The 22748-nt window shown below is 44.9% G+C and overlaps 2 protein-coding genes and 1 long non-coding RNA gene across 10 annotated transcripts in view; 2 read left to right on the forward strand and 1 right to left on the reverse strand.

Moving 5' to 3' along the window:
- ACTG2 (actin gamma 2, smooth muscle) overlaps positions 1–10318 on the forward strand; it is a 28974-nt gene extending 18656 nt beyond the window's left edge. Inside the window, exons 8-11 of the mRNA XM_003908824.4 lie at positions 3913–4074; positions 5113–5304; positions 7300–7481; positions 10097–10318. Of these exons, the coding sequence (XP_003908873.1) occupies positions 3913–4074; positions 5113–5304; positions 7300–7481; positions 10097–10240 (680 nt within the window). The 3' untranslated portion in view covers positions 10241–10318. The remainder of the gene's footprint in view (positions 1–3912; positions 4075–5112; positions 5305–7299; positions 7482–10096) is intronic.
- Positions 10319–12039: 1721 nt separating this feature from the next.
- LOC116270300 lies at positions 12040–16486 on the reverse strand. The gene is made up of 3 exons (XR_004178312.1): positions 16339–16486; positions 13635–13838; positions 12040–12241 (listed from the first exon to the last, which is right to left on the reverse strand). It is a non-coding gene; the product is annotated as an uncharacterized LOC116270300 (long non-coding RNA).
- A 570-nt stretch (positions 16487–17056) lies between these two features.
- DGUOK (deoxyguanosine kinase) overlaps positions 17057–22748 on the forward strand; it is a 34133-nt gene continuing 28441 nt past the window's right edge. The window contains exon 1 of one of the 8 annotated variants that reach the window (XM_017947641.2): positions 17057–17446. In XM_017947641.2, the coding sequence (XP_017803130.1) occupies positions 17305–17446 (142 nt within the window). In that variant the 5' untranslated portion in view covers positions 17057–17304. The remainder of the gene's footprint in view (positions 17447–22748) is intronic. The other 7 variants (XM_017947640.3, XM_003908826.5, XM_017947644.2 and 4 more) reach the window with 7 other exon arrangements.

Genomic DNA, 22748 nt, shown 5'->3' on the forward strand with positions numbered 1-22748 from the left:
GTACTGGAATGTTTCTGCTTCATGAAGCAGAAAGAGTAGAACCTGTGGTGGTGGAAATGTAAGTGCAGTTACACATAGATTAATGACAGGGATATGTTCCAAGAAATGTGTGTCATTAGGTGACTTCATCACGGTGGGAACATTAGAGCGTGTACTTGCACAAACCTAGATGCTATAGCCTACTACATGCCCAGGCTGTATGGCATGGCCTGTTGCTTCCAGGCTACAGACCTGCATAGCATTTAACCATGATTAATACTGTAGGGAACTGTAACAGAATGGTTATTTATTTGTGTAGCTAAACATACTGAAACATAGAAAAGTTACAGTGAAAATATGGTATCAAAGATAAAAAATGGTACACCTGTATAGGGCACTTACCATGAATGGAGCTTGCAAGACTAGAAGTTGCTCTGGGTGGGTTAGTGAGTGAGTAGTGAGAAAATATGAAGACCTAAAACATTACTGTGCACTACTGTAGACTAAACACTGTACACATCGGCTGTACTACATTTATAAAAATATTATTCTTGGCCAGGCATGGTGGCTCACGCCTGAAATCCCAGCACTTTGTGAGGCCAAGGTGGGCAGATCACATGAGGTCAGGAGTTCAGGACCAGCCTGGCTAACATGGTGAAACCCCATCTCTACTAAAAGTACAAAAATTAGCTGGACGTGGTGGCAGGTGCCTGTAATCCCAGCTACTTGGGAGGCTGAGGCAGAAGAGTCGCTTGAACCTGGGAGGCAGAGGTTGCAGTGAGCCAAGATCACGCCACTGCCCTCCAGCCTGTTATTTCTTATTAAAGAAATAATAAAAAATTATTATTTTTTATTATTCACTGCACAATAATAAATTATTATTTCTTTAATAATAAACTAACCTTAGCTTACTGTAATTTTTTTACCTTATAAACTTTAAAATTTTTAAAGCCATTTTTACTTTTTTGTAGTAACAGTAACAGAAAACTATTTTCTTTTTTCTGTGATTTTTTTTTTTTTTTTGAGATGAAGTCTCGCTCTGTCACCCAGGCTGGAGTGCAGTGGTACAATCTCAGCTCACTGCAACCTCTGCCTCCTAGGTGCAAGTGATTCTCGTGCCTCAAACTCCCAAGTAGCTGGGACTACAGGAGTGTGCCACCATGCCTGGCTAATTTTTATATTTTCTTTTTTTTTAGTAAAGATGGGGTTTCACCATGTTGGCCAGGCTGGTCTCGAACTCCTGACCTCAAGTGATCTGCCCACCTCAGCCTTCCAAGTTCCGGGATTACAGGCATGAACCATCACCCTCAGCCAAAAATATTTTCTTTATTTATATTCTTTATTCTACAAGCTTTTTTCTATTAAATTTATTTATTTTTTTTTACTTTCAGAGCTTTTTTGATAAAAACTAAAATATACACATTAGCCTTGGCCTGCACAGGTTCAGGATCATCAATACCACTGTATTTCATCTCCACATCTTGCCCCACTGGAAGGTTTTCAGGGTTAATAACATGCATGGAGCGGTCATCTCCTATGATAACAATGCCTCCTTCTGGAATATCTCCGGAAGGACCTGCCTAAGGCTTTTTTACAGTCAACCTTTTTTTAATAAGTAGAAGGACTACACTATGATTAAAAACATAGTATAAGAGGCTGGGCGCAATGGCTCATGCCTGTAATCCCAGCACTTTGGGAGGCCGAGGTGGGCGGATCTCTTTGAGCTCAGAAGTTCAAGACCAGCCTGGGCAACATGGCTAGACCCCATCTCTACAAAAAATACAAAAAGTTAGCCAGGCATTGGTAACTCACGCCTGTAGTCCCAGCTACTTGTGAGGCTGAAGCTGGAGAACTGCTTGAGCCCAGGAAGCAGAGGCTACAGTGAGCTGAGATCTCGCCACTGCACTCCAGCCTGGGTGACAGAGTGAGACCCTATCTCAAGAAAAAAAAAAAAAGATAGTATAAGAAATACATAAGCCAGTACTAGCACCATGTTGTCATTTATTATCATTATCATAATGTATGTGCTGTACTTTTATACAGCTGGCAGCGCAGTAGGTTTGTTTATACCAACATCACTACAAACACGTGAGTAAAGCGTTGCCCTATGACGTGATGTCAGCTATGATGTCATTAGGCAATAAGAATTTTTCAGCTTCCTTATTATATTATGGCACCACCATTGTGTATGTGGTCTGAAGTTAACCAAAATGTCACTATGTGGACATGACTATATGTGGCCTTGGTATAGAAGTGTGCTCAGGGTAACAGAAAACCTCAAAATAAAATGGTCTTTAATAGGGACTTGACAGCTTCCATAAACATTTGTTTAAACATTCATTCATCATTTATTCACTGACTTATCCATTCATTCATCCATCATGTATTTTCCATTACTCCCTACAATGTGCCACACATGGTACCAGGCCATGGGTATACACTGACAAATAAGACAGACTTTGTCATTATGGAGCTAACAGTTTAGTGGGAGATAGACAAAAGCAAAAGATAATTTCACTGCACATGATAAGGACAATGATGGAGAAATGCATGGCATATACAGTTTCACATCCTGCACTTTGCATTTTTGTTTTTATGTTCGTTTTGAGATGGAGTTTTGCTCTGTTGCCAAGACTAGAATGCAGTGACGTGATCTTGGTGCACCACAACCTCCACCTCCCGGGTTCAAGTGATTCTCCTGCCTCAGCCTCCTGAATAGCTGGGATTACATGCATGAGCCTCTGCACCCAGCTAATTTTTGTATTTTTAGTAGTGACGGGGTTTCACCATTTTGGCCAGGCTGGTCTTGAACTCCTGACCTGAAGTGATCTGCCTGCCTCGGCCTCCAAAAGTGCTGGGATTACAGGCATGAACCACTGTGCCTGACCTTGCACTTTGTTTTGTTGCAAACATCATGTTTAATGGCCACGTGGTAGTCATCGTATGATGGTTTCATTATTTATTTATTTTACCACTTCTCTATTGCTGGAGCTTTAGGTTGCCTCTCATTTTTAGTATAAAATATGCCGTGATTCAGATCCTTATACAGAGTAAATTACTGGTTTCTAGACATTTGTTTTGCATCTGGCCCTTACTGAACCATCTAACTGGGTCTAATAGTTTCTTAATTGATTCTGTTGGGTCTTCTATATAAAACCACATTATCTGCAAATAATGACAATTTTGTTTCCCTTTGGTAGTCATACCTCTTATTTCTATTTTCTGTTTCACTGCAATTGGCTAGGACATCCTGGACAATATTAAATAATAGTGATGATATTGTAATGCTTTCTCATCAGTTATGACGTGGCTGTTAGATTAAGAAATATGAGGCTGGACACAGCGGCTCACGCCTGTAATCCCAGGACTTTGGGAGGCCAAGGCAGGTGGATTGCCTGAGGTCAGGAGTTTGAGACCAGCATGGCCAACATAGTGAAACCCTGCATCTACTAAAAATACAAAAATTAGCTAGGCGTGGTGGCAGGCACCTGTAATCCCAGCTACTCAGGGGGCTGAGGCAGGGGAATCGCTTGAACACAGGAGATGGAGGTTGCAGTGAGCCGAGACTGTGCCATTGCACTCCAGCCTGGACAACAAGAGCAAAACTCTGTCTCAGAAAAAAAAAAAAGAATATGCAGTGCAGACTTAATGACAAATTGACAAGTATGCATTACCAGTGATGTGTTTCAAGGAATACAAAAAAAAAGGACACATTTTACTTGCCTTCCAGAGGCCTACAATCTCATTTGAGGAAAAAAAAAAAGTGATATCCATAAAAAATAAAAAATATGATTGATGATTCTTGTGATGGGTGAATATTCTTAACTGGTAAAGGAAAATATGGTAATTAGATCTCATTGGTAACAGTCCTAGAAAGAGACTGATGAAAGACAAGAATAAGATTTTTATAAGCCTGATCCTCTCTGTCCACAGGCATTGTCCTGGATTCAGGTGATGGCGTCACCCACAACGTCCCCATCTATGAAGGCTATGCCCTGCCCCATGCCATCATGCGCCTGGACCTGGCTGGCCGTGACCTCACTGACTACCTCATGAAGATCCTCACAGAGAGAGGCTATTCCTTTGTGACCACAGGTATCCAGCCCCTTTCCTGATTCTGACTAGAGCTCAGAACCAAACTGGTTTAGGACCAGAAGCTCTCAGAACCAATGAGAATTCTGTGGCTCTGTGTCTTTAAACTCTCCTGATATAGACCTGGAGGCCTTAAGCTGGGGCTGGGCCTCTGGATAAGACCAGATAGTCATAGAAGCAGTCCCTCCTTCCTCAGGGACCAACTGCCTCTGTCCATGTCCACACCAGGACTAGGGCTAGTTTTCACAGGGCTGAATGGTAGTAAAGATCCGCTGATGCATTTCATGACCTAGGGGCACCTTTGGTTTGAGGACAAATTGAATAAGTGAGGCCCGAATTTCTAAGGGGAAGGTGTCATGTGGCCCACCTGGGCAACTGGCATTTTTAGGTGGGAGCCTCTTTAGATTCTGTAAGATCAAACTTCTAAGTCTGAGTCTAGACCAGAAATGTGTCCTGCAAAGCCCCCAGGAAGATCTAAGGCTTTGTCAGAAATCTCATACAAAGTCCTGCTTGGGAATCAAGACTTGAGACTCCCTCTTTAGAAAGGGGAGTAGAAGAATTAAGATTGAATGGAGTGACCCTTCACCCTCTTCGGGGCAAGTCTATCATCATCCTATGACTGAATCTAAAGTAGATGTGAGGCCAGGCGTGGTGGCTCACACCTGTAATCCCAGTACTTTGGGAGGCCAAGGCAGGCAGATCACTTGAGGTCAGATGTTCTAGACCAGCCTAGCCAGCATGGTGAAATCCTGTCTCTACTAAAAACACAAAAATTAGCTGAGCATAGTGGCACACGCCCGTAATCCCAGCTACCTGGGAGGCTGAGGCAGGAGAATTGCTTGAATTCAGGAGGTAGAGGTTGCAGTGAGCCAAGACAGCACCACTGCACTTCAGTCTGGGTGACAGAGTGAGACTCTGTCTCAAAAAAAAAAAAAAAAAAGAATAAAGTAGATGTGAGAAGGAGGTTTTCATGGAGATCAGAATGGGACAACCAAACTAACAGGGTCAGTATTCACCTTCTGTCATTTCTGCTCCTTCCAGCTGAGAGAGAAATTGTGCGAGACATCAAGGAGAAGCTGTGCTATGTGGCCCTGGATTTTGAGAATGAGATGGCCACAGCAGCTTCCTCTTCCTCTCTGGAGAAGAGCTATGAGCTGCCAGATGGGCAAGTTATCACCATCGGCAATGAGCGCTTCCGCTGCCCTGAGACCCTCTTCCAGCCTTCCTTTATCGGTGAGGTGCTGCCCACAGTCCCTGCCAATCTCAGGGCGGGGAGGGTGGAGGGGTGGGTGAGGTATGGAGAGAGAAACGCCAGGAGTCATGGACACTTTGTTAATTACATATGCATACCTCACATTTTCCTAGGAAGGGCGAAAAGTGGATTAAAAAAAAATAGAGAAAATCTCATTTTAAATAAAAGGGAAAGGAAATCAAGATACCGGAAAAGCAGAACAGGAAATATAACATGAAACTAAGAATGAAGTTAAAACACAGAAAGTTTGTAGGCAGCAATATAGCAAGGTCAGGTTGTAGTTTAGCAAGATTCCTCTATCTACAGTGTGGAATCATATTGCATGGATAAAAGTCCGGAGACTTGACCGGGCGCGGTGGCTCACACCTGCAATCCCAGCACTTTGAGAGGCTGAGGCGGATGGATCACGAGGTCAGGAGTTCAAGACCAGCCTAGCCAAGACAGTGAAACCCCATCTCTACTAAAAGTACAAAAATTAGCCAGGTGCCTGCAGTCCCAGCTACTTGAGAGGCTAAGGCAGGAGAATTGCTTGAACTTGGGGGATGGAGGTTGCAGTGAGCCAAGATCGCACCACTGCACTCCAGCCTGGGACTCTGTCTCAAAAAAAAAAAAAAAAAAAAAAAAGACTGGAGGCAGCTAGGCACGGTGACTCACCTGTTATCCCAGCACTTTGGTAGGCCAAGGCAGGCAGATCACTTGAGCCTGCAAGTTTGAGACCAGCCTGGGCAACATGGCGAAACCCCGTCTCTATGAAAAATACAAAATTTAGCAGAGCGTGATGGTGCATGCCTGTGGTCCCAGCTACTCAGGAGGCTGAGGTGGGAGAATCACTTGAGCCCCAGAGACATCAAGGCTGCAGTGAGCCGTGATTGTGTCACTGCACTCCAGCCTGGGCAACACAGTGAGAGTCTGTCTCAAAAGAAAAAAAAAAAGACTAGAGGCAAGGAGACCAGGCAGATGGCAAGAGCTAGTTTGGCATGCAGGACCTTTTGCTCCAGGAGACTGTGATGCCAGGCTACAGTAGCTGGATGTCAATCTGCAGGCAATGGGGGACTGTCAGGTGACATGATGAGTATACCCATGGAATGGAATCTTATTTGGCAATAAAAGGGAATGAAGTATTGATCCATGCTGTGACCCTGAAAACATTATACTAAGTGAAAGGAACCACACACAGAAGACCACATGGTGTATGATTCCACTGACAGGAAACATCCAGAATAGGCAAATCTCTAAAGACAGAAAGTGGATTCGCTGTTACCTAGGGCGGGGGCAGGGATGGAGGGGAAAATGGGGAGTGACCACTATTAGGTATGGGGGTCTCTTTTGAAGGCATTAAAATGTTCTAAAATTGGATTTTGGTGATGTTTGCTTCTGCGGATATACTGAAAACGACTGAATTATATCTCAAAAAGTTATGAAAAAAGAAAGATGATATAACAAAAGTGTTCCTTTAGAAATATGCCTCAGGCAACAGTGTAAAAGATCAGGCTGGGCGTGGTGCCTCAAGCCTGTAATCCCAGCACTTTGGGAGGCCGAGAGGAGTGGATCACGAGGTCAGGAGATGGAGACTATCCTGGCCAACATGGTGAAACCCCATCTTTACTAAAGATACAAAAATTACCTAGGCATGGTGGCGCGTGCCTGTAATTCCAGCTACTTGGGAGGCTGAGACAGGAGAATCGCTTGAACCAGGGATCGGAGATTGCAGTGAGCTGAGATTGCGCCACTGCACTCCAGCCTGGTGACAGAGTGAGACTCCGTCTCAGAAAAAAAAAAAAAAGATCAGTCAGAACAGGGGACAATAAAGGAAAGGCCATGACAAGGGAGGGGGTCTGATCTTATCATCCTTTTGGGAGATACTAAGGTTCTGAACTAGGGTAGTTGCAACAATCAAAGAAGGGTCATTCGAGGAGCTGGAGGTGTGCATATTTATGAAGTGATGCCTGTTGACTAGACACTGTGATCTCCGTTAGGCATGGAGTCCGCTGGAATTCATGAGACAACCTACAATTCCATCATGAAGTGTGACATTGACATCCGTAAGGACTTATATGCCAACAATGTCCTCTCTGGGGGCACCACCATGTACCCTGGCATTGCTGACAGGATGCAGAAGGAGATCACAGCCCTGGCCCCCAGCACCATGAAGATCAAGGTGGGTCTTGCCTCAGTTCCCTCTATCCTGTTCTTTGTATAAAATCTTGCCTACTTGCAATTTCCTCGGAGGCAGGCTGCCAGGCCTGGTAACTTGCTGGTCTCCTGGGTTCAGTATCATCCTGGACTAGAGCCAATTTTATCCTGGGGAATTATGTTCCTTGGGCATTGATGGGCTAAAGACCCACTTAGCATGGATCTCAAACATAATCACAGGAATGTCACATAAGAAGAGGCTGAAAGAATTTGGGATGATGAGAATATTATTCAGGTGTAATGGCTCATACCTGTAATCCCAGCATTTTGGAAAGCCAAGGTGGGAGGATCACTTGAGCCCAGGAGTTGAAGGCCACATGAGCTCTAACTGTGCCACTGCACTCTAGCCTGTCTCTAAATATAAATTCAGATAGATCCTGTCTCTAAAAATAAATAAATAAATAATCAGGAGACCGGAAATAGAAGGAAAGAAAAGAAGGAGGTCACACTATGGTATCTTTAAACTTTATTGCTCCGGAGGAGGTTGAAAGTTCCAAAGAGTGGATGTTTTTGTCATAGGGCCAGCTCTGCTTCAACTCAACAGGGACATTCCTTGATTTCTGAACATCTCTGATCTACTGTCCCATCTTGGCCATGCCCTTCCCCATACTGCCTCCCAGTAGAGCCTCTCACCTCCTGGGCATCTGCAGGATGGGAGCTTCTCACCTGCCTCTGGTCTCCAGACATTTTTAGCTCCTTCTAGGAACTTTGCTGCTAACAGTTTTAGAGAAAGAGTTGGGAATAGAAATAACACATTGGTTGAAAGTTACAAAGTCTCACAATAAAGCTGATCTCTGGGGAGTAGGCCTGATGTGAGGAAATGTGTTCTCAGTCAATATTCTAAGAACCTTCATGAAGGAAGGCTGCCCCGGGCCTTCCCCCTGCCTAACAGATGGTGTTCATCACAGAGAAATGGAGCAGACCATCAGGAAACTGGTGAGAACTTGTGGGCTCTTCTCAGCCAGAACCACAGGAATGGTGCATTACTGAGGCCTGTCCTATGCAAAGCATCGTGCCAGGCCTGGGGCAGGGGCATTTTACCAGGACTGTGTGTCAGGATACCATGCCTGGCCTCACTCCCAGATTGTGGTCCAATAAGTCTGAATTGCCCCCATCACCTACACTGATAAACAACCACCAGTGATCTGATGCATTTCTCAATTCATGAGCCACTGCTCTGACTTTAACAGTATGTGCCAGCCTTCATGGAGTTTAGGATCTAATTAGTAAACATGATCAATACCAGGACAACCTAAATAAGAAAAGCGGAAGGGAAAGGACACTCTAAGCAGAGGAAGTAGAAGAAGCAAACATGTCCAGGCGGGTCTGTGCTTATCTGAGCACCTATCCAAACTGGACAGCAGGACTTGTATAGGGGAACTGGGGGAGATGAGGCAAGTCTCAAGGACATGAAAGAATAGATTTGGGGTGGGGGTGGGGCTCATTTAGGACCACCAACCTAAGAGAAGCCAGAGTTTTCTCATGAGAAGTGTCCAGCAACAAAATTTGTTACCTTGTTAGTGGCTGCGCATTCCCAGTCCTTGAAATAATCTGTTCAAGGAGGATTTAGGTGACTTTTGTCTGCCCGGATAATAAAATAACTTCTAAAGATCCTTCTTATTCTACAATTCCATGATCTCTGCGATTTAGGGAATATGCACAGAGATTCTAAGGCAACAAAAAAAAACAATTTATTATCTGGTTTGCTCTAGCACTGAATTCTTAGACCCTTCAAAGACTGGAAAATTAGTTGAAGAATCATAGTCCTTCTGGATCCCCTTTGAGGTAGAGTTCAAAGTTGTTTGACCTGACAACAAATTTCTAAAAGCTAAGCCCAGGATTCCTAGTGGAAAGCATGAACAATGTAGATATAAATTTGAGGACTTCTGAGATATAATTGGGTGATGACAGATAGCTCAAAACAGGGTTTTGGTAGACTGGTTTGTACTCAGGAATGGAGGAAGCCCAGCCCAACCTGCCCATGCATCCAAACTTCAGGCAAGAACAGAACAAGGTTCCCCTTATAGATATTTGTATTGGTCAGCTATTGCCAAGTAACAAACAACTATGGAATCTCAAGGGCACATAACAGTGAGCATTTATTGCTCATGCATCAGCTAGGAGTTAGCTGATCAAGGTCAGGCTTGGCTAAGTAAGTGGCTCTGAATTAACTGCAGGTCCAGCCAGCTCAGGTCAAGTCCATATTTCTCATTAACGGGCCCAGGCTTAAAGAGCTCCCCAGGGGCAGCTCTTCTCATGAAGATGGCAGAACAAGAGAACATGCCCAAGTACACAAGCATATTTCAAGCCCCTGTTTGTGTTATGTCTGCTAATATCCTATTGGTCAAAGCTAACACAATGCCCAGCCCAGAGTCACAGGGAGCAGTGCAGTATTCCCAAGGAGGGATTAAGGGAAGAGTGGGGAAGTGAAGGTTTTGAGCAAAAATCTAATCTATCACAACGTTTCTCTTGTTCTTTTCTGACCATGGGGTTCCCCTTTTCTGGGATAAATAGATTTTTGGACCACCCTGCTTATTCCCTTGGGGACTGATCATGATTCACCACATTTGTTCTTTGCAGATTATTGCTCCCCCAGAGCGGAAGTACTCAGTCTGGATTGGGGGCTCTATCCTGGCCTCTCTCTCCACCTTCCAGCAGATGTGGATCAGCAAGCCTGAGTATGATGAGGCAGGACCCTCCATTGTCCACAGGAAGTGCTTCTAAAGTCAGAACAGGTTCTCCAAGGATCCCCTCGAGACTACTCTGTCACCAGTAATGAAACATTAAAACCTACAAGCCTTACTTCTCTGTGTGGGGCTCTTTTTTCCTGGGCTATGTCTCATACACAGTGCTAAGGCCTTTTCACACATTACTTTTAATCCATGAAATAATGCTGTAAGGTAGGTGCTATCATTATCCCCATATTTCAGATGAGGAAATTGAGGCTCAGAGAAGTCAAGGACTTGCGAAGATCACACAGATTCAAGATTAAAATTCAAGTATCTGACTGCAAAGCTAGTGCTCCTTCTACTATATCATCTTGTTTTCTTTTCCTTGAATATAACTAAGAATAAGGCTAGATGACTCTTGGGATGGGGGTAGAAACACAGGCTTTCAGTGATATGAGTCCTTGTACTCCAGGGCAGTTCACTAGGGAACATGAACACAGAGTCATGACACAGGGTTATGGGATGTGACATGAGGAGTTCACACACGATGTTACTGTCACTCACGTGAAGAAGGGTCACTGTGGGCTTAAGATCTCTATGAGGTTGTTATTGAGGATTAGGCTGTATTTTTTTTTTTTTTTTTTTTTTGAGACAGAGTCTCACTGTGTTGCCCAGACTAGTATAGTGGTGCGATCTTGGCTCACTGCAACCTCTGCCTCCCGGGTTCAAGCAATTCTCCTGCCTCAGCCTCCTGAGTAGCTGGGATTACAGGCATGCACTACTACGCCTGGCTAATTTTTGTATTTTTAGTAGACATGGGGTTTCATCATGTTGGCCAGTCTGGTCTTGAACTCTTAACCTCAGGTGATCTGCCCACCTCGGCCTCCCAAAGTGCTGGGATTACAGGTGTGAGCCACCATGCCCAGCCAGGTTGTATTTTGCCCCAAAATTAATTAAGAAAGGAGTAGCATCCTTAGGAAGGACATTTTCTCTCCTTCCCTCTCCCGTTCCTCCTCCTCCTCCTCCCCTCCTTATTAATTTCCTCCCTACCCACTGCTCTAGGTCAATTTTGTTTAATTTTACAAGTATTTACTGAATTTTTGGCATCTGGAATTGCCGGGTAAGGCGGCAAGGGATTTATATTTCCAACAAAGATGATTCCTGCCCATTAGGGTCTCACTGCATACAGGCAGAGATAGACACATGCATACAAGACAGTGACACAAAGTGAAACAAAAGCGCCTAAAAGTACTATGATAAAATAAGGGATGATAATAATAGCTAACATTTATTCAGTGATTTCAATAGGCCAGGTTAAAATTTTTGCATGGATTTCCTCAATTAATCCTCACCACAACCTTATGAGGCAGGTATTAGTATCATTTCCCATTTTATAGTTAGGTTACTGGTTACTAGGTCACCCAGCTAGTTCACCTTAGAACAAGATCCTCACATTGGGCTGGTGCACCTTTCACCTCCCCACCTAGCAAAGGCCCAGCCTTCGTGCCCCTATCAGATCCCACCTGGTCCATGAAGCTTCCCAGACACACCCATTTGGAGACAGTGGAGTCCAGTGGTTAAGCGCAGAGACCTCAATGTCAGACATTCCTTTCACCCTCCCACCATTCGATCTCTGGGGGTGGGGTGGGACGGAGGAGCCGCTTTCATAAGCCCTTAGGGGATTTCTCTGTGAGGACCAGTTTCCCAGAAGCAGACCTGGAAATGAGGATTCCCTGCAAATGACTTATTAAAGAAGTGCTCTGAGGAGAGCTGGTAAGCAGAGTAGGGGGGGGGGGGGGGTGCAGAAGAGGAAAGGGGAGGAAACCTGGCAAGAGGGCAATTGCAGATAAAGTCCTGGAGAGGGCAGTTTCAGCCTGGCCCCGCCCACTGGGAGCTCTGGAGTCTAAGGCTAGCCTGGTGGAGGCCAGGGAGCCAGGCTTTCACAGTCCCACCTGCCAGTGATTGGTGAGGGTGCTCCCTGGGAGGACTGAAGCCCTAGGCTTTCCATCTGTATCAGCAAAGGTCTCCTCCAAAGAAGAGCTGCAGGCTCTGGCTGCTGGAAGATAAAGCACAGGAGGAGGTGGGAGCGCTCTGAGGAGATGTAGGGCACTGACACTGCACGATGGAGGGACATCCGGACCTCCATGTGGAGAAGGGCAGGCTGCCCAAACCATTCTCACCAACCCCCGGCACCCATCCAACCTCCCTTCCCCATGCTTCCACCCCTACTCCAGTCTTACTCCACTTCAAGTTTTAAAAATGCTGTCCTAAATTCTTCAGTGGTTGTGGAGTTATCCACTGATAGAGAGAGGGACAGTGGCTTGAGGAAAGTGGAAATCCAACTGGAAGTCTATTAAAGATCGACAAAAGTCAGGTGTGATGTTCACTCCAGTAATCCCAGCTACTTGGGAGGCTGGGGTGGGAGGATCACTTGAACCCAATTCAAGCCAGCCTCTAACAAGCAAGACCCCATCAGAGAGAGAGAGAGAGAAACAATGTCCCAGACACTGAGGGCCCACGAAGGCAGTCATTACTTTTTATGAGTTATATAATGTCTATTGGGTGGTAACTGTGTGACAGGTGTGGCAAGTGGATTCTGTCTCTTAATACTCACCCCCAGGTCACTGGAATCCAGAGCCCATACTCTTAACTACCTTTTGATGTGTCTCCCTTTATGATTAGGTGTATCAGTACAGTTCATTCAGGGGAGCAGAGCCACTATGGGTATTATGGGAATAAGGGCTTTATTACAGGAATGAGATTTATCCAAAGCCTGAAGGAGCTGGGAAAGTGAAAGTCTGCAAGGAACTGTGGGATAATCTGAGAGGAGTCAAAAATGAGTGGAGGACTAGGTGAAACCTATCTGCCGGGCACCTCTGTCTGTCATAGCATCTGACTAGAAGATTTCCACAGAGCACTGGCTGACACTCCCACTCTGCCTTCCAAATCTCACCCCAGGTCCTCTTTTGGCCAACTCTAACTCAGAGCCTTGTTGGTAGCGCGTTCTGAAAGTGTACTTTCCAGTTTAACCAAATCGATTTAGCACAATGCAGCACATTAGAAAATCTTCAATGTAGGTGAGATATAGCTGACTAAAATTCCAGGCTGCAGAAGAAAGTTTGGGCCACATTTTTATATGTTTATCTCCCTTTTTGAATGGCTGCATGACATTTTATATAATATTGGTCAGTATTTTATGTATACAGTAGCATTTACAAACACTGGAAAAATAGTAACTCCTTCAGAGCTGCACTTCAAGGACTAAGCAGAGTGTCTGGCATGCAGTAGATGCTCAGCAAATATTGGATGAATGAGTGGATGCTGAAAGACTAGAGTTCCTGCAGGGCAACATCAACTCCTACTTATCAACTCTAGCAGATATTTGAAAATCGCCCAGGGGCAGGAAGTGGCCTCATTCTCCTAAGTAATGGGGAGGTAATTCTACTCACCGGTATGCCACCAGTTTCAGTCTCTGGCTAGCACCCAAGTGGAATGAAAACTTCCTGTTTACTGCTTCCAAGAGGAACTGATCACCACCTCTTTGGGGTGTCTTCTTTGCTCATGATGATCGCCTTAATTGTACTTCCTCATGCACAAAAGTGGGGCCCCAACCCTCTTCCTTGGCCACAGCTGATTGAACCATGATTAGACACCTGAACACAGGTGGACAAATTAGATTCTCCCTTCTGGGAATTTGGAATTGGGACCAAAAACCAAAAAATAACATTTAACAAAACAAGCATAAATAAGTAAAGGGGGATAGAAAGATTATTACTAATTAATTAACATAACTGACAGGCATTTTAGGCAAAAAATATTTTAGTTTCTTACATTACACTCCACATCAAAAAAATTTTGAATGCTTTTAGAGGCTGGGTGCGGTGGCTCACACCTGTAATCCCAACACTTTGGGAGGCCGAGGTGGGTGGATAACTTGAAGCCAGGAGTTCAAGAGCAGCCTGGCCAACATAGCAAAACCCCGTGGCTACTAAAAATACAAAAACTTAGTCAGGCATGGCGCGTGCCTGTAATCTCAGCTACTCAGGAGGCTGAAGCATGAGAATCGCTTGAACCTAGGAGATGGAGGTTGCCGTGAGCCAAGATCGCCCCGCTGCACTCCAGCCTGAGCAAGACTCTGTCTCAAAAAAAAAAAAAAAAAAAAAGACGCAAACGACAGAGAGAAAATATTCACAAAGGACTCATCCAGAATATTTGAAGAATAAGACAAGCAAAAGACAACAAATAGAAAAATGGACATAAGACTTCAACAGAGGATACTGAAATGATCAATAAACACACGAAAAGATGTTTGACTTCATTAACCCGCAGGAAAATGTAAATTAAAACCACAGTAAGTTATAATTACACACAGCAAAATGGATAAAATGAAAAAAAGCTGACAATATCAACTGTTGGTAAGAATGTGGGACAACCAGAACTCTCTCTCACTGATGATGGTGGTGTCAACGGGGCGTGAGCCGCCCCGCCTGGCCACTTCACCATAAAATTTTTAAAAATAATTTTTAGGAGCTGTGTTACTGGTAGAGGGTGTCCAGGTTCTTGGCATTTTGAACAAAGAATTGGACAAAACGCACAAAGCAAGGAAAGAATGAAGCAACAAAGCACAGATTTATTGCAAACCAAAAAACACTCCCCAGTGTAGGAGGGGTCCAAGCAAGCAGCAATTATAGAATTTTCTGGCGTTGGCCGGGCGCGGTGGCTCAAGCCTGTAATCCCAGCACTTTGGGAGGCCGAGACGGGCAGATCACGAGGTCAGGAGATCGAGACCATCCTGGCTAACACGGTGAAACCCCGTCTCTACTAAAAATACAAAAACTAGCCGGCTGCAGGTGGCGGCTTCGTAGTCCCAGCTACTGGCTGAGCAGGAGAATGGCGAAACCCAGGAGGTGGAGCTTGCAGTGAGCTGAGATCTGGCCACTGCACTCCAGCCTGGGCGCATGTGAGCCGGTGACTCTGGCTCTAAAAAATAAATAAATAAATAAATAAACGCTTCAGAAAATTCTTTTTGTTTGTTTGTTTGAGACGGAGTCTCGCTTGTCAGCCCAGGCTGGAGTGCACGGCCGGACTTCAGCTCACTGCAAGCCTCGGGCCTCGGCTTACGCCATTCTCCTGCCTCAGCCTCCCGAGTAGCTGGGACTACAGGCGCCCGCCACCGCGCCCGGCCAGTTTTTTTTTTTTTTTTTTTTTAGTAGAGACGGGGGTTTCACCGGGTTAGCCACGATGGTCTCGATCTCTTGACCTCGTGATCCGCCAGTCTCAGCCTCCCAAAGTGCTGGGATTACAGGCTTGAGCCACCGTGACCAGCCTTCTGGCGTTTAAATATCTCCTAGAGGTTTCCTATTGGTTACTTGGTGTACACCCCATGTAAATGAAGTAGTGGCCAGCGATCAGTCTGATTGGTTGCAGGAGGGGACCAATCAGAAGCTGAAGTGAAGTTAGGAAGTTTTACCCTATGCAACTAAACAGTTGGCCTGCCACCAGCCTGATTGATTGCCCGAGGACACCAATCAGAGGTACTTTCAATTTTTCATCTGCCACCCAGAAAAGCCGGGGTTGCAAAGGGATTAGCTTCTGGTCCTTTTGTTACTTGGGCTGGAAAGCTGGGATTTTCCTTTTGATTTAGTTCTAGGAAGTCAACCTGAATCGGCCTTAGGTTCCCTGTCTCCAGACCCTATTTTCCTTCCTGGTAACTTTTAGGAGATTAATACCTGCCTGCAGACAATTTACTCGTTTAACTTTCACAATGCTCCTGAGGCAGCAAGATCCTGGAGAGGCAGAGAGCCTCTCAAGGTTTTTAGGATGAATATTTCCAAGTCTGAGTTTACATAAGTAAAATAAATGTAAGCAGTATTTTTTTTTTTTACAGAAGTGGCTGCTGGAGTGGAGATGGGAATGGGTAGGACTTTAGCCGCTCCAGTAGCCATTAACGCCCCACCCTGGTTATCCTAACAAAATTCGGTGTATTAAAAAAAAAAGTTCTTAATATATAAACATGACCTCAGCCATCCTATATATACATCAACATAAGAAAAAGGTCCTGTGCTTTCTATGGGAACAGCTTAGGTATCCCAGCCCCGGTCCTTCTCCAGCCCCCTTTGCCATCAGATCCTTGTCTTCTAGAACCTACCACACCTGAGTTCTGCCTGAAGGCCGGTTTGGCCTGTTGACTCCCGGTTTTGACTCTGGTGATTCAAGCGACTGGAACTAGAAGCACCATTTAACAACATTTCGTAAATCATTAGTTCTGAGGTTGTTATGACGACGGGGTGTGGCAGTCCGGCCTCACCTGTGGCAGCAGCTTAGGTCCCTGCCCTTCTGTAGAGCACACTTCACCGACAGCAGGACTCAGGTTTTATACACCAGCAAGTCTCTACCCGCCATTGCTTACGTGCACAGAACCCAACCTACCAGGTTTAAACGATTTCCAGTCACATACCTGAGCCACCACCACCTTATCCTGAAGGGATTTTTGGCTATAATGCGAATCGATTGACCGAACATTTATTTACTTACTCAAGACACAAACTAAGAGATGGGGTGTAACTGATTATCTGTTAATTTAGTCAATAATATGCCAGCATTGTGCAGGGAATTACAGGGAATAGGAAAAAGTTGTGTAAATCATCAGATTGAGTCATTTTCCTACTTTAAAACTTCCATTTTCTTGCAGTATTTAAAAACCAGACAACAAGCACCTGGGGGGAAAAAATCCCCTTAAAATTAGTTTCTATTTTTAATTTGTCTTCAGTTATAAAATTTATTTTAAAGTTATACAAAAATGAGGTGGTTGGACTGTGGAGTTATGTCTCTTAAAATGTTATTTATCCAATGAACAAAAACCGAGGAGCCACTCACACCGCAACTCCTGTTACTAGCAAATTCTGCACCCTTGTAAAACCCTTCCTTCTCGCAACGCTTCTTTACAAACATCGCGAGAGCAGAGCGGTCTCTTGGGCGCACCCCGTCGCATGTTCAACCCCACCCACTTCCTGCCTGACGATCTCCTTACGTCAGCGGTGCGCTGGAGCGAGTGAGCAAGCGGTACTTAGGGCGGAAGTGCTCTCCGCGTAAGTGATCGCTGTGCGAATCGTGGGTGGGATGGCCGCGGGCCGCCTCTTTCTAAGTCGTCTTCGAGCACCCTTCAGTTCCATGGCCCAGAGCCTACTCGAGGGCGTTCCCTTCTCCAGGGGCCTGCACGCGGGGCGCGGGCCCCGAAGGCTCTCCATCGAAGGCAACATTGGTAAGGGCCGGAAAGCGACTGCCAAGCCAAGCCTTGGCCTCCGCCACGCAGGTGACAGAGGCTGGGAAAGGAGCTGGGCTCGGAATGGCCCGCGTCTGATGCGGCCGGCCTCTCTGAGCTGCGAGGAGGGCCTTTCCCCTCGCAAAGTGCACTGTGGATCTTTGCCTCCTTGATTTTTAGAGTATCGGGCCTCATTACCCGCCCACGGGGACACATTTGTTGGGGCATAAAAGCCACGCAGTTAGTGGCTAGGACAAGAATTTTATTAGCTGTTTGTAATAGATCGAAATTGAAGCGACAAGCGGGTGCAGTTTATTTGTTCTCCTAGATAGGGTTGCCATATTTAGCAAAAATTAAAAATAATATCCAGTTAAAATAGAATTTAAGATAACGAATAATTTCTAGTGTGTGTCCAATGCAATATTTGGGGCATCCTTACACCAAAACAACAACGAAATCACTCATTGAAAGTTCATATTTAACTGTGTCCTGTATTTTATCTGGCAACCCTATTCTAAGAGAGTTCCTAAACTTAAGTCCTTCAAATACCACATTCACAGTTTTTGTGCCTGTGCTAGTTGCATGATAATTTCTTAAGGCTTTTCTTAGGAGAACCTCACTTTTTAACTTAAAAACATGTATTAAATTAAAAATAATTTTGTTACAAGAATGAGACCCAGTATCTTGAATAAAAAGTAGTCAAAAAGCAAAATGAAGGCAAAGCATTTCAATTTAATATTAATAAATTCTGACTTGATACTTTTACCTACCAAGGTACTGAGCCCTAAAAGGGGCTTAGCAAGTGTTGAGTACTGACGACATTCTAGCAGCAAACTGAAAATTTCTTTTTTTATTCATTCAACAAATCACCTTTTGAGCCACTTCGTATGCCAGCACTGTTCTTGGCCTGGAGAATACAGCTGTGAATAGAAGAAATAGAAATCTCTGCTCTCATGGAACTCAAGTAGGGAGAGATAGACAATAAACAACACGAATTAAGCAAGGTGAACAATATGTTAGAGAGTAATGAGTATGATGGAGAAAAATCAGGGATGAAGAATTGAGGGAAGGTTTTATTTTATTTGAGATGGAGTGTCACTCTTGTTGCCCAGGCTGGAGTGCAGTGGCTTGATCTCGACTCACTGCAACCTCAGCCTCTCTGGTTCAAGCGATTCTCCTGCCTTAGCCTCCCGAGTAGCTGGGATTAGAGGCACCTGCCACCACACCCAGCTAATTTTTGTTTTATTATTAGAGACAGGGTTTCACCATGTTGGCCAGGCTGGTCTTGAACTCCTGACTTCAGATGATCCGCCTGCCTCGGCCTCCCAAAGTGCTGGGATTATAGGCGTAAGCCACCGTGCCTGGCCGAAGTTGTCATTTTAAATAAAATAAGCAAGGCCTCACTGAGGTGACATCTGAGCAAAAAACTGAAGAAGGTGAGGGAGCAAACCATGTGGATACCTGGGAGAAGAATCTTCTAAGCACAGTGAAAAGCAATTGGAAAGGCCCTGAGGTGGAAAGTGTGTTTGGGGAATAGGAGGGAAGTTATTGTGGCTGAACTCGAGTGAGCAAGGACGGTAGGGAAATGAGGGCAGAAGCCCAAGGGTTGGCCAGATTTTTATAGGCCTTATCATGGGTTTTTAATCTTACTGAGATGGGTAGCCATTGGAAGGTTTGAGGAGTCAAGCGACAGTTTTACTTAGATTATAAAAAGATCACTGTGGCTGATATGTTGAAAGTAAAGGGTGTTAAGTGGTATTGCAATAATTATGGTATGTTGGACCTTTGTGAAAGTGGTGAGACATGATTGGATTCTGGTTATACTTAGTTATATGTTAACAAAAATTGAGTTACATTTTAAGTAAAATTTAACAGTGGAAGTGGTGAGAAATGATTGGGTTCTAGTTATATTTTAAGGTAGGGCCAATTGGATTTGGTGACAGGTTGAATGCAGAGTGTAAGATAAAGAGAGGGGCCAATGATGACTCCAGTTACTTTGACTTGAGTACTTGAAAGATAGACTCCTGATTTTCTTTATTTCCTCCTTTCCTTCTTTCTCCCCTCTCTTCTCCCTTGGGGTTTCGCCCTGTTGCCCAGGCTAGAATACAGTGATGCGATTGCATCTCACTGCAGCCTGCCTCCCAGGCTCAAGCCATCCTCCCACCTTAGCCTCTTGAGTAGCTGCAACCACAGGTGTTTGCCACTATGCCTGGCTGATTTTTTATATTTTTTGTAGAGATGGAGTCTCACTGTATTTCCCAGGCTGTTCTTGAACTCCTGGGCTCAAGTGATCGTCCTGCCTTGGCCTCCCAAAGTGCTAGGATTACAGGCGTGAGCCTTGGTTTTAAGCATGTTAGGTTTTTACATGCCTATTAATATCCAAGTAGAGGTGTTGGATAGGTAGTTGGATATGTAAGTTCAGAATTAGGGTCTTCCTGGACTGGAGCTGTAAATGTAGGTGGTACTTAATGCTAGAAGACTATGTGTTGATGGAAAGGACTGAGCCCTGGGCACGCAAATATTATGAGACTGGGGAGGTGGGAAGGAATAAGCAGAGACAGAGAAGGAATGCCCACTGAGACAGCAGAAAAAAACAGAATGATATCCTGGAAGCCAAGTGAAGAAGGTGTTCAGTGGGAGGGAATGATCAGCTGTGTTATACTGTTTAAGTAAATGAAGGTCTTTGGTGAACTCGAACAGTTTTAGGAGTGTTAGGAGTGAAAGCCTAATCCGTATAGGTTCAAGGAGAATGGGAGGTGAGGAGAGTGGGTTAAGATAACTGGAAGTTTTTAGAAAGGGAAGTCATGGGGCGGTAGCTGAAATTAGAAGACGGTATGAGAGTTTAACATTTTAAATTTTCTTTTCGTAAGAAGAATTAGAGCAGGTTTGTAAGTTGACGGAAGTGGTCTAGTAGAAAGGAGGAAAACTGGTAAATTGGGACAGAGGATAGAATTGCTGGAGTGATTTTTAAGCAAGAAAGAATGGGATCTATTGCCCAGTGGGAAAGAATTTAGCCTTAGCTAGGAGCACAATTCGTCCCTAGTAACAGGAGTGATAGCAAAATACATGAGCACCAACTTGAGTGGGTGTGGTGGGAACTTGGGAAGATCTTTTGGTTGTGTCTGTCTTTTTTTTTTTTTTTTTGTGAGCCGGAGTCTTGCTCTCTCCCAGTCTGGAGTGTAGTGGCGCCATCTCGGCTCACTGCAAGCTCTGCCTCCCAGGTTCACGCCATTCTCCTGCCTCAGCCTCCTGTGTAGCTGGGACTACAGGCACCTGCCACCACGCCCGGCTAATTTTTTTTTTTTTTTAGTAGAGACAGGGTTTCACCATGTTAGCCAGGATGGTCTCAATCTCCTGACCTTGTGATCTGCCCACCTCGGCCTCCCAAAGTGCTGGGATTACAGGCGTGAGCCACTGCGCCCGGCCTGGTTGTGTCTGTTTTCAGCGTGAAATAGGAAGAAAGGTCATCAGCTAAGAGTGAATGTGGAGACACGACTTGAAATACTCTAGTGAATAAGCAAGAGAAATGTTAAATTGCTGGGTACCATTTAGGACCCACTTTGAGTTAGTGGTCATGAATTTAAAGTGAGACCAGTCACCATGGCTGCGTGTTTTTCTCCAGCCAAATCGGAAACATCGAAAGGAATGGGAAAGGAGAGTCCTGCTATTTGCCTGATGATGTTATTATTTAAATATGTTTTGTACTGTACTTTGAGAAACACACCCCTAAAGGAAGCTCTGTCCTCAAAGCCCAGAGAGAGAACAGGGTATATATCACAAAGTAACTTAGGACAGGTCTGACCTTTGCTTCTTAACTTTCTCAAATTTCTCTGCTTCTTTCTTGCTTTCTCATGCAACAGAGGCTTACTGAGTGAGGACTAAGACTCCACTCTCATGCTAAGCATAGCAGTGAATAGGTTACAGTTCCTGTCCTTCAAGGAGCTCACAACCAAATGGGAGAAACAGACTTGACATAATTTTCTTTTCTTTTCTTTTTTTTTTTTTTTTTTTTCAGACAGTCTCACTCTGTCACCCAGGCTGGAGTGCAGTGGCACAATCTCAGCTCACTGCAACCTCTGCCTCCTGGGTTCACGCCATTCTCCTGCCTCAGCCTCCTGAGTAGTTGGGACTACAGGTGCCCACCATCACGCCCGGCTAATTTTTTGTATGTTTTAGTAGAGATGGGGTTTCACCATGTTAGCCAGGGTGGTCTTGATCTCCTGACCTTGTGATCCACCAGCCTTGGCCTCCCAAAGTGCTGGGATTACAGGCGTGAGCCACCGCGCCCCTCTGACCCGACATAATTTTCATACTGTGTGGTAAGATCCGTGATTGGGCATGGAAAGCCAGAATCTCTGGGGTAGGAATTCCCAAGAGGAAGAAGAGGAAAAAGTATTTCAAGCATAGAAAGCAACATGTGCCAAGGTGGTGAAGCCTGAAGAAACATATGCAGTTTTTTGTTTTTGTTTATGTTTTTGAGACAGAGTCTCATTCTGTCACCCAGGCTGGAGTGCAGTGGTGTGATCTCATCTCGCTGCAACCTCCGCCTCCCAGGTTCAAGTGATTCTCCTGCCTCAGCCTCCCAGGTAGCTGAGACTACAGGCATGTGCCATCATGCCTGACTAACACATGCAGTTTTAATGGAAGAGAAATAGTTGGATGTGCCTGGAGTTGAAGGGACCTGTGAAAGCGTGACAGAACAAGAGATTGGAAGGGTGGGATTTGCCATATGTCGAAGAGCCTTGTGGACCATGCTAGTTTGTCCTGTTGGCAGTGGGAGGCTGTTGAACACTTGAAGCCAGTGTGTGCCATGACCAGATTAATTTTAAAAAGGAAACTGTGTAGGATGAGAAAGAAAGCTCCATAAAACAGGCACTTTCTTTGTATATTTTGTTTGCTGCAGTACCCATAGTGCCTTGCATCCAGTTTGTTGGATGAATGAATAGATGAATTGGAACAGAGTTGAGTCTGTGCACTAGTTTTGTGGCTATTGGAGTAATTGGAGGGAGGAAAGATGCAGGCCTGAATAGAAGAACTGGAGAGACAGAGAAGTGATGGTGTGAGAGAGACTTTGGAAGTGGGATTGACAGGATGTGGTGGCCACTTGGAGGCGAGGGATGAGGAGGAGTAGAGGAGGGTGACACTGAGGTTCATCAGGAATAAAGGGAATAAAGGAAGAGGCGGTCTGGGGAGGGTAGAGTGATATGTTTTGTATGAGGTTCCTGTGAGACATAGAGGTGTTCTGAGACAGATTGGAATATATGCCTGAAGTCAAGAGAGTCTGGAGATGGGTGCTGAGGTT

This window comes from Papio anubis, chromosome 14, assembly GCF_008728515.1.
Source record: "Papio anubis isolate 15944 chromosome 14, Panubis1.0, whole genome shotgun sequence".
NCBI lineage: Eukaryota > Metazoa > Chordata > Mammalia > Primates > Cercopithecidae > Papio > Papio anubis.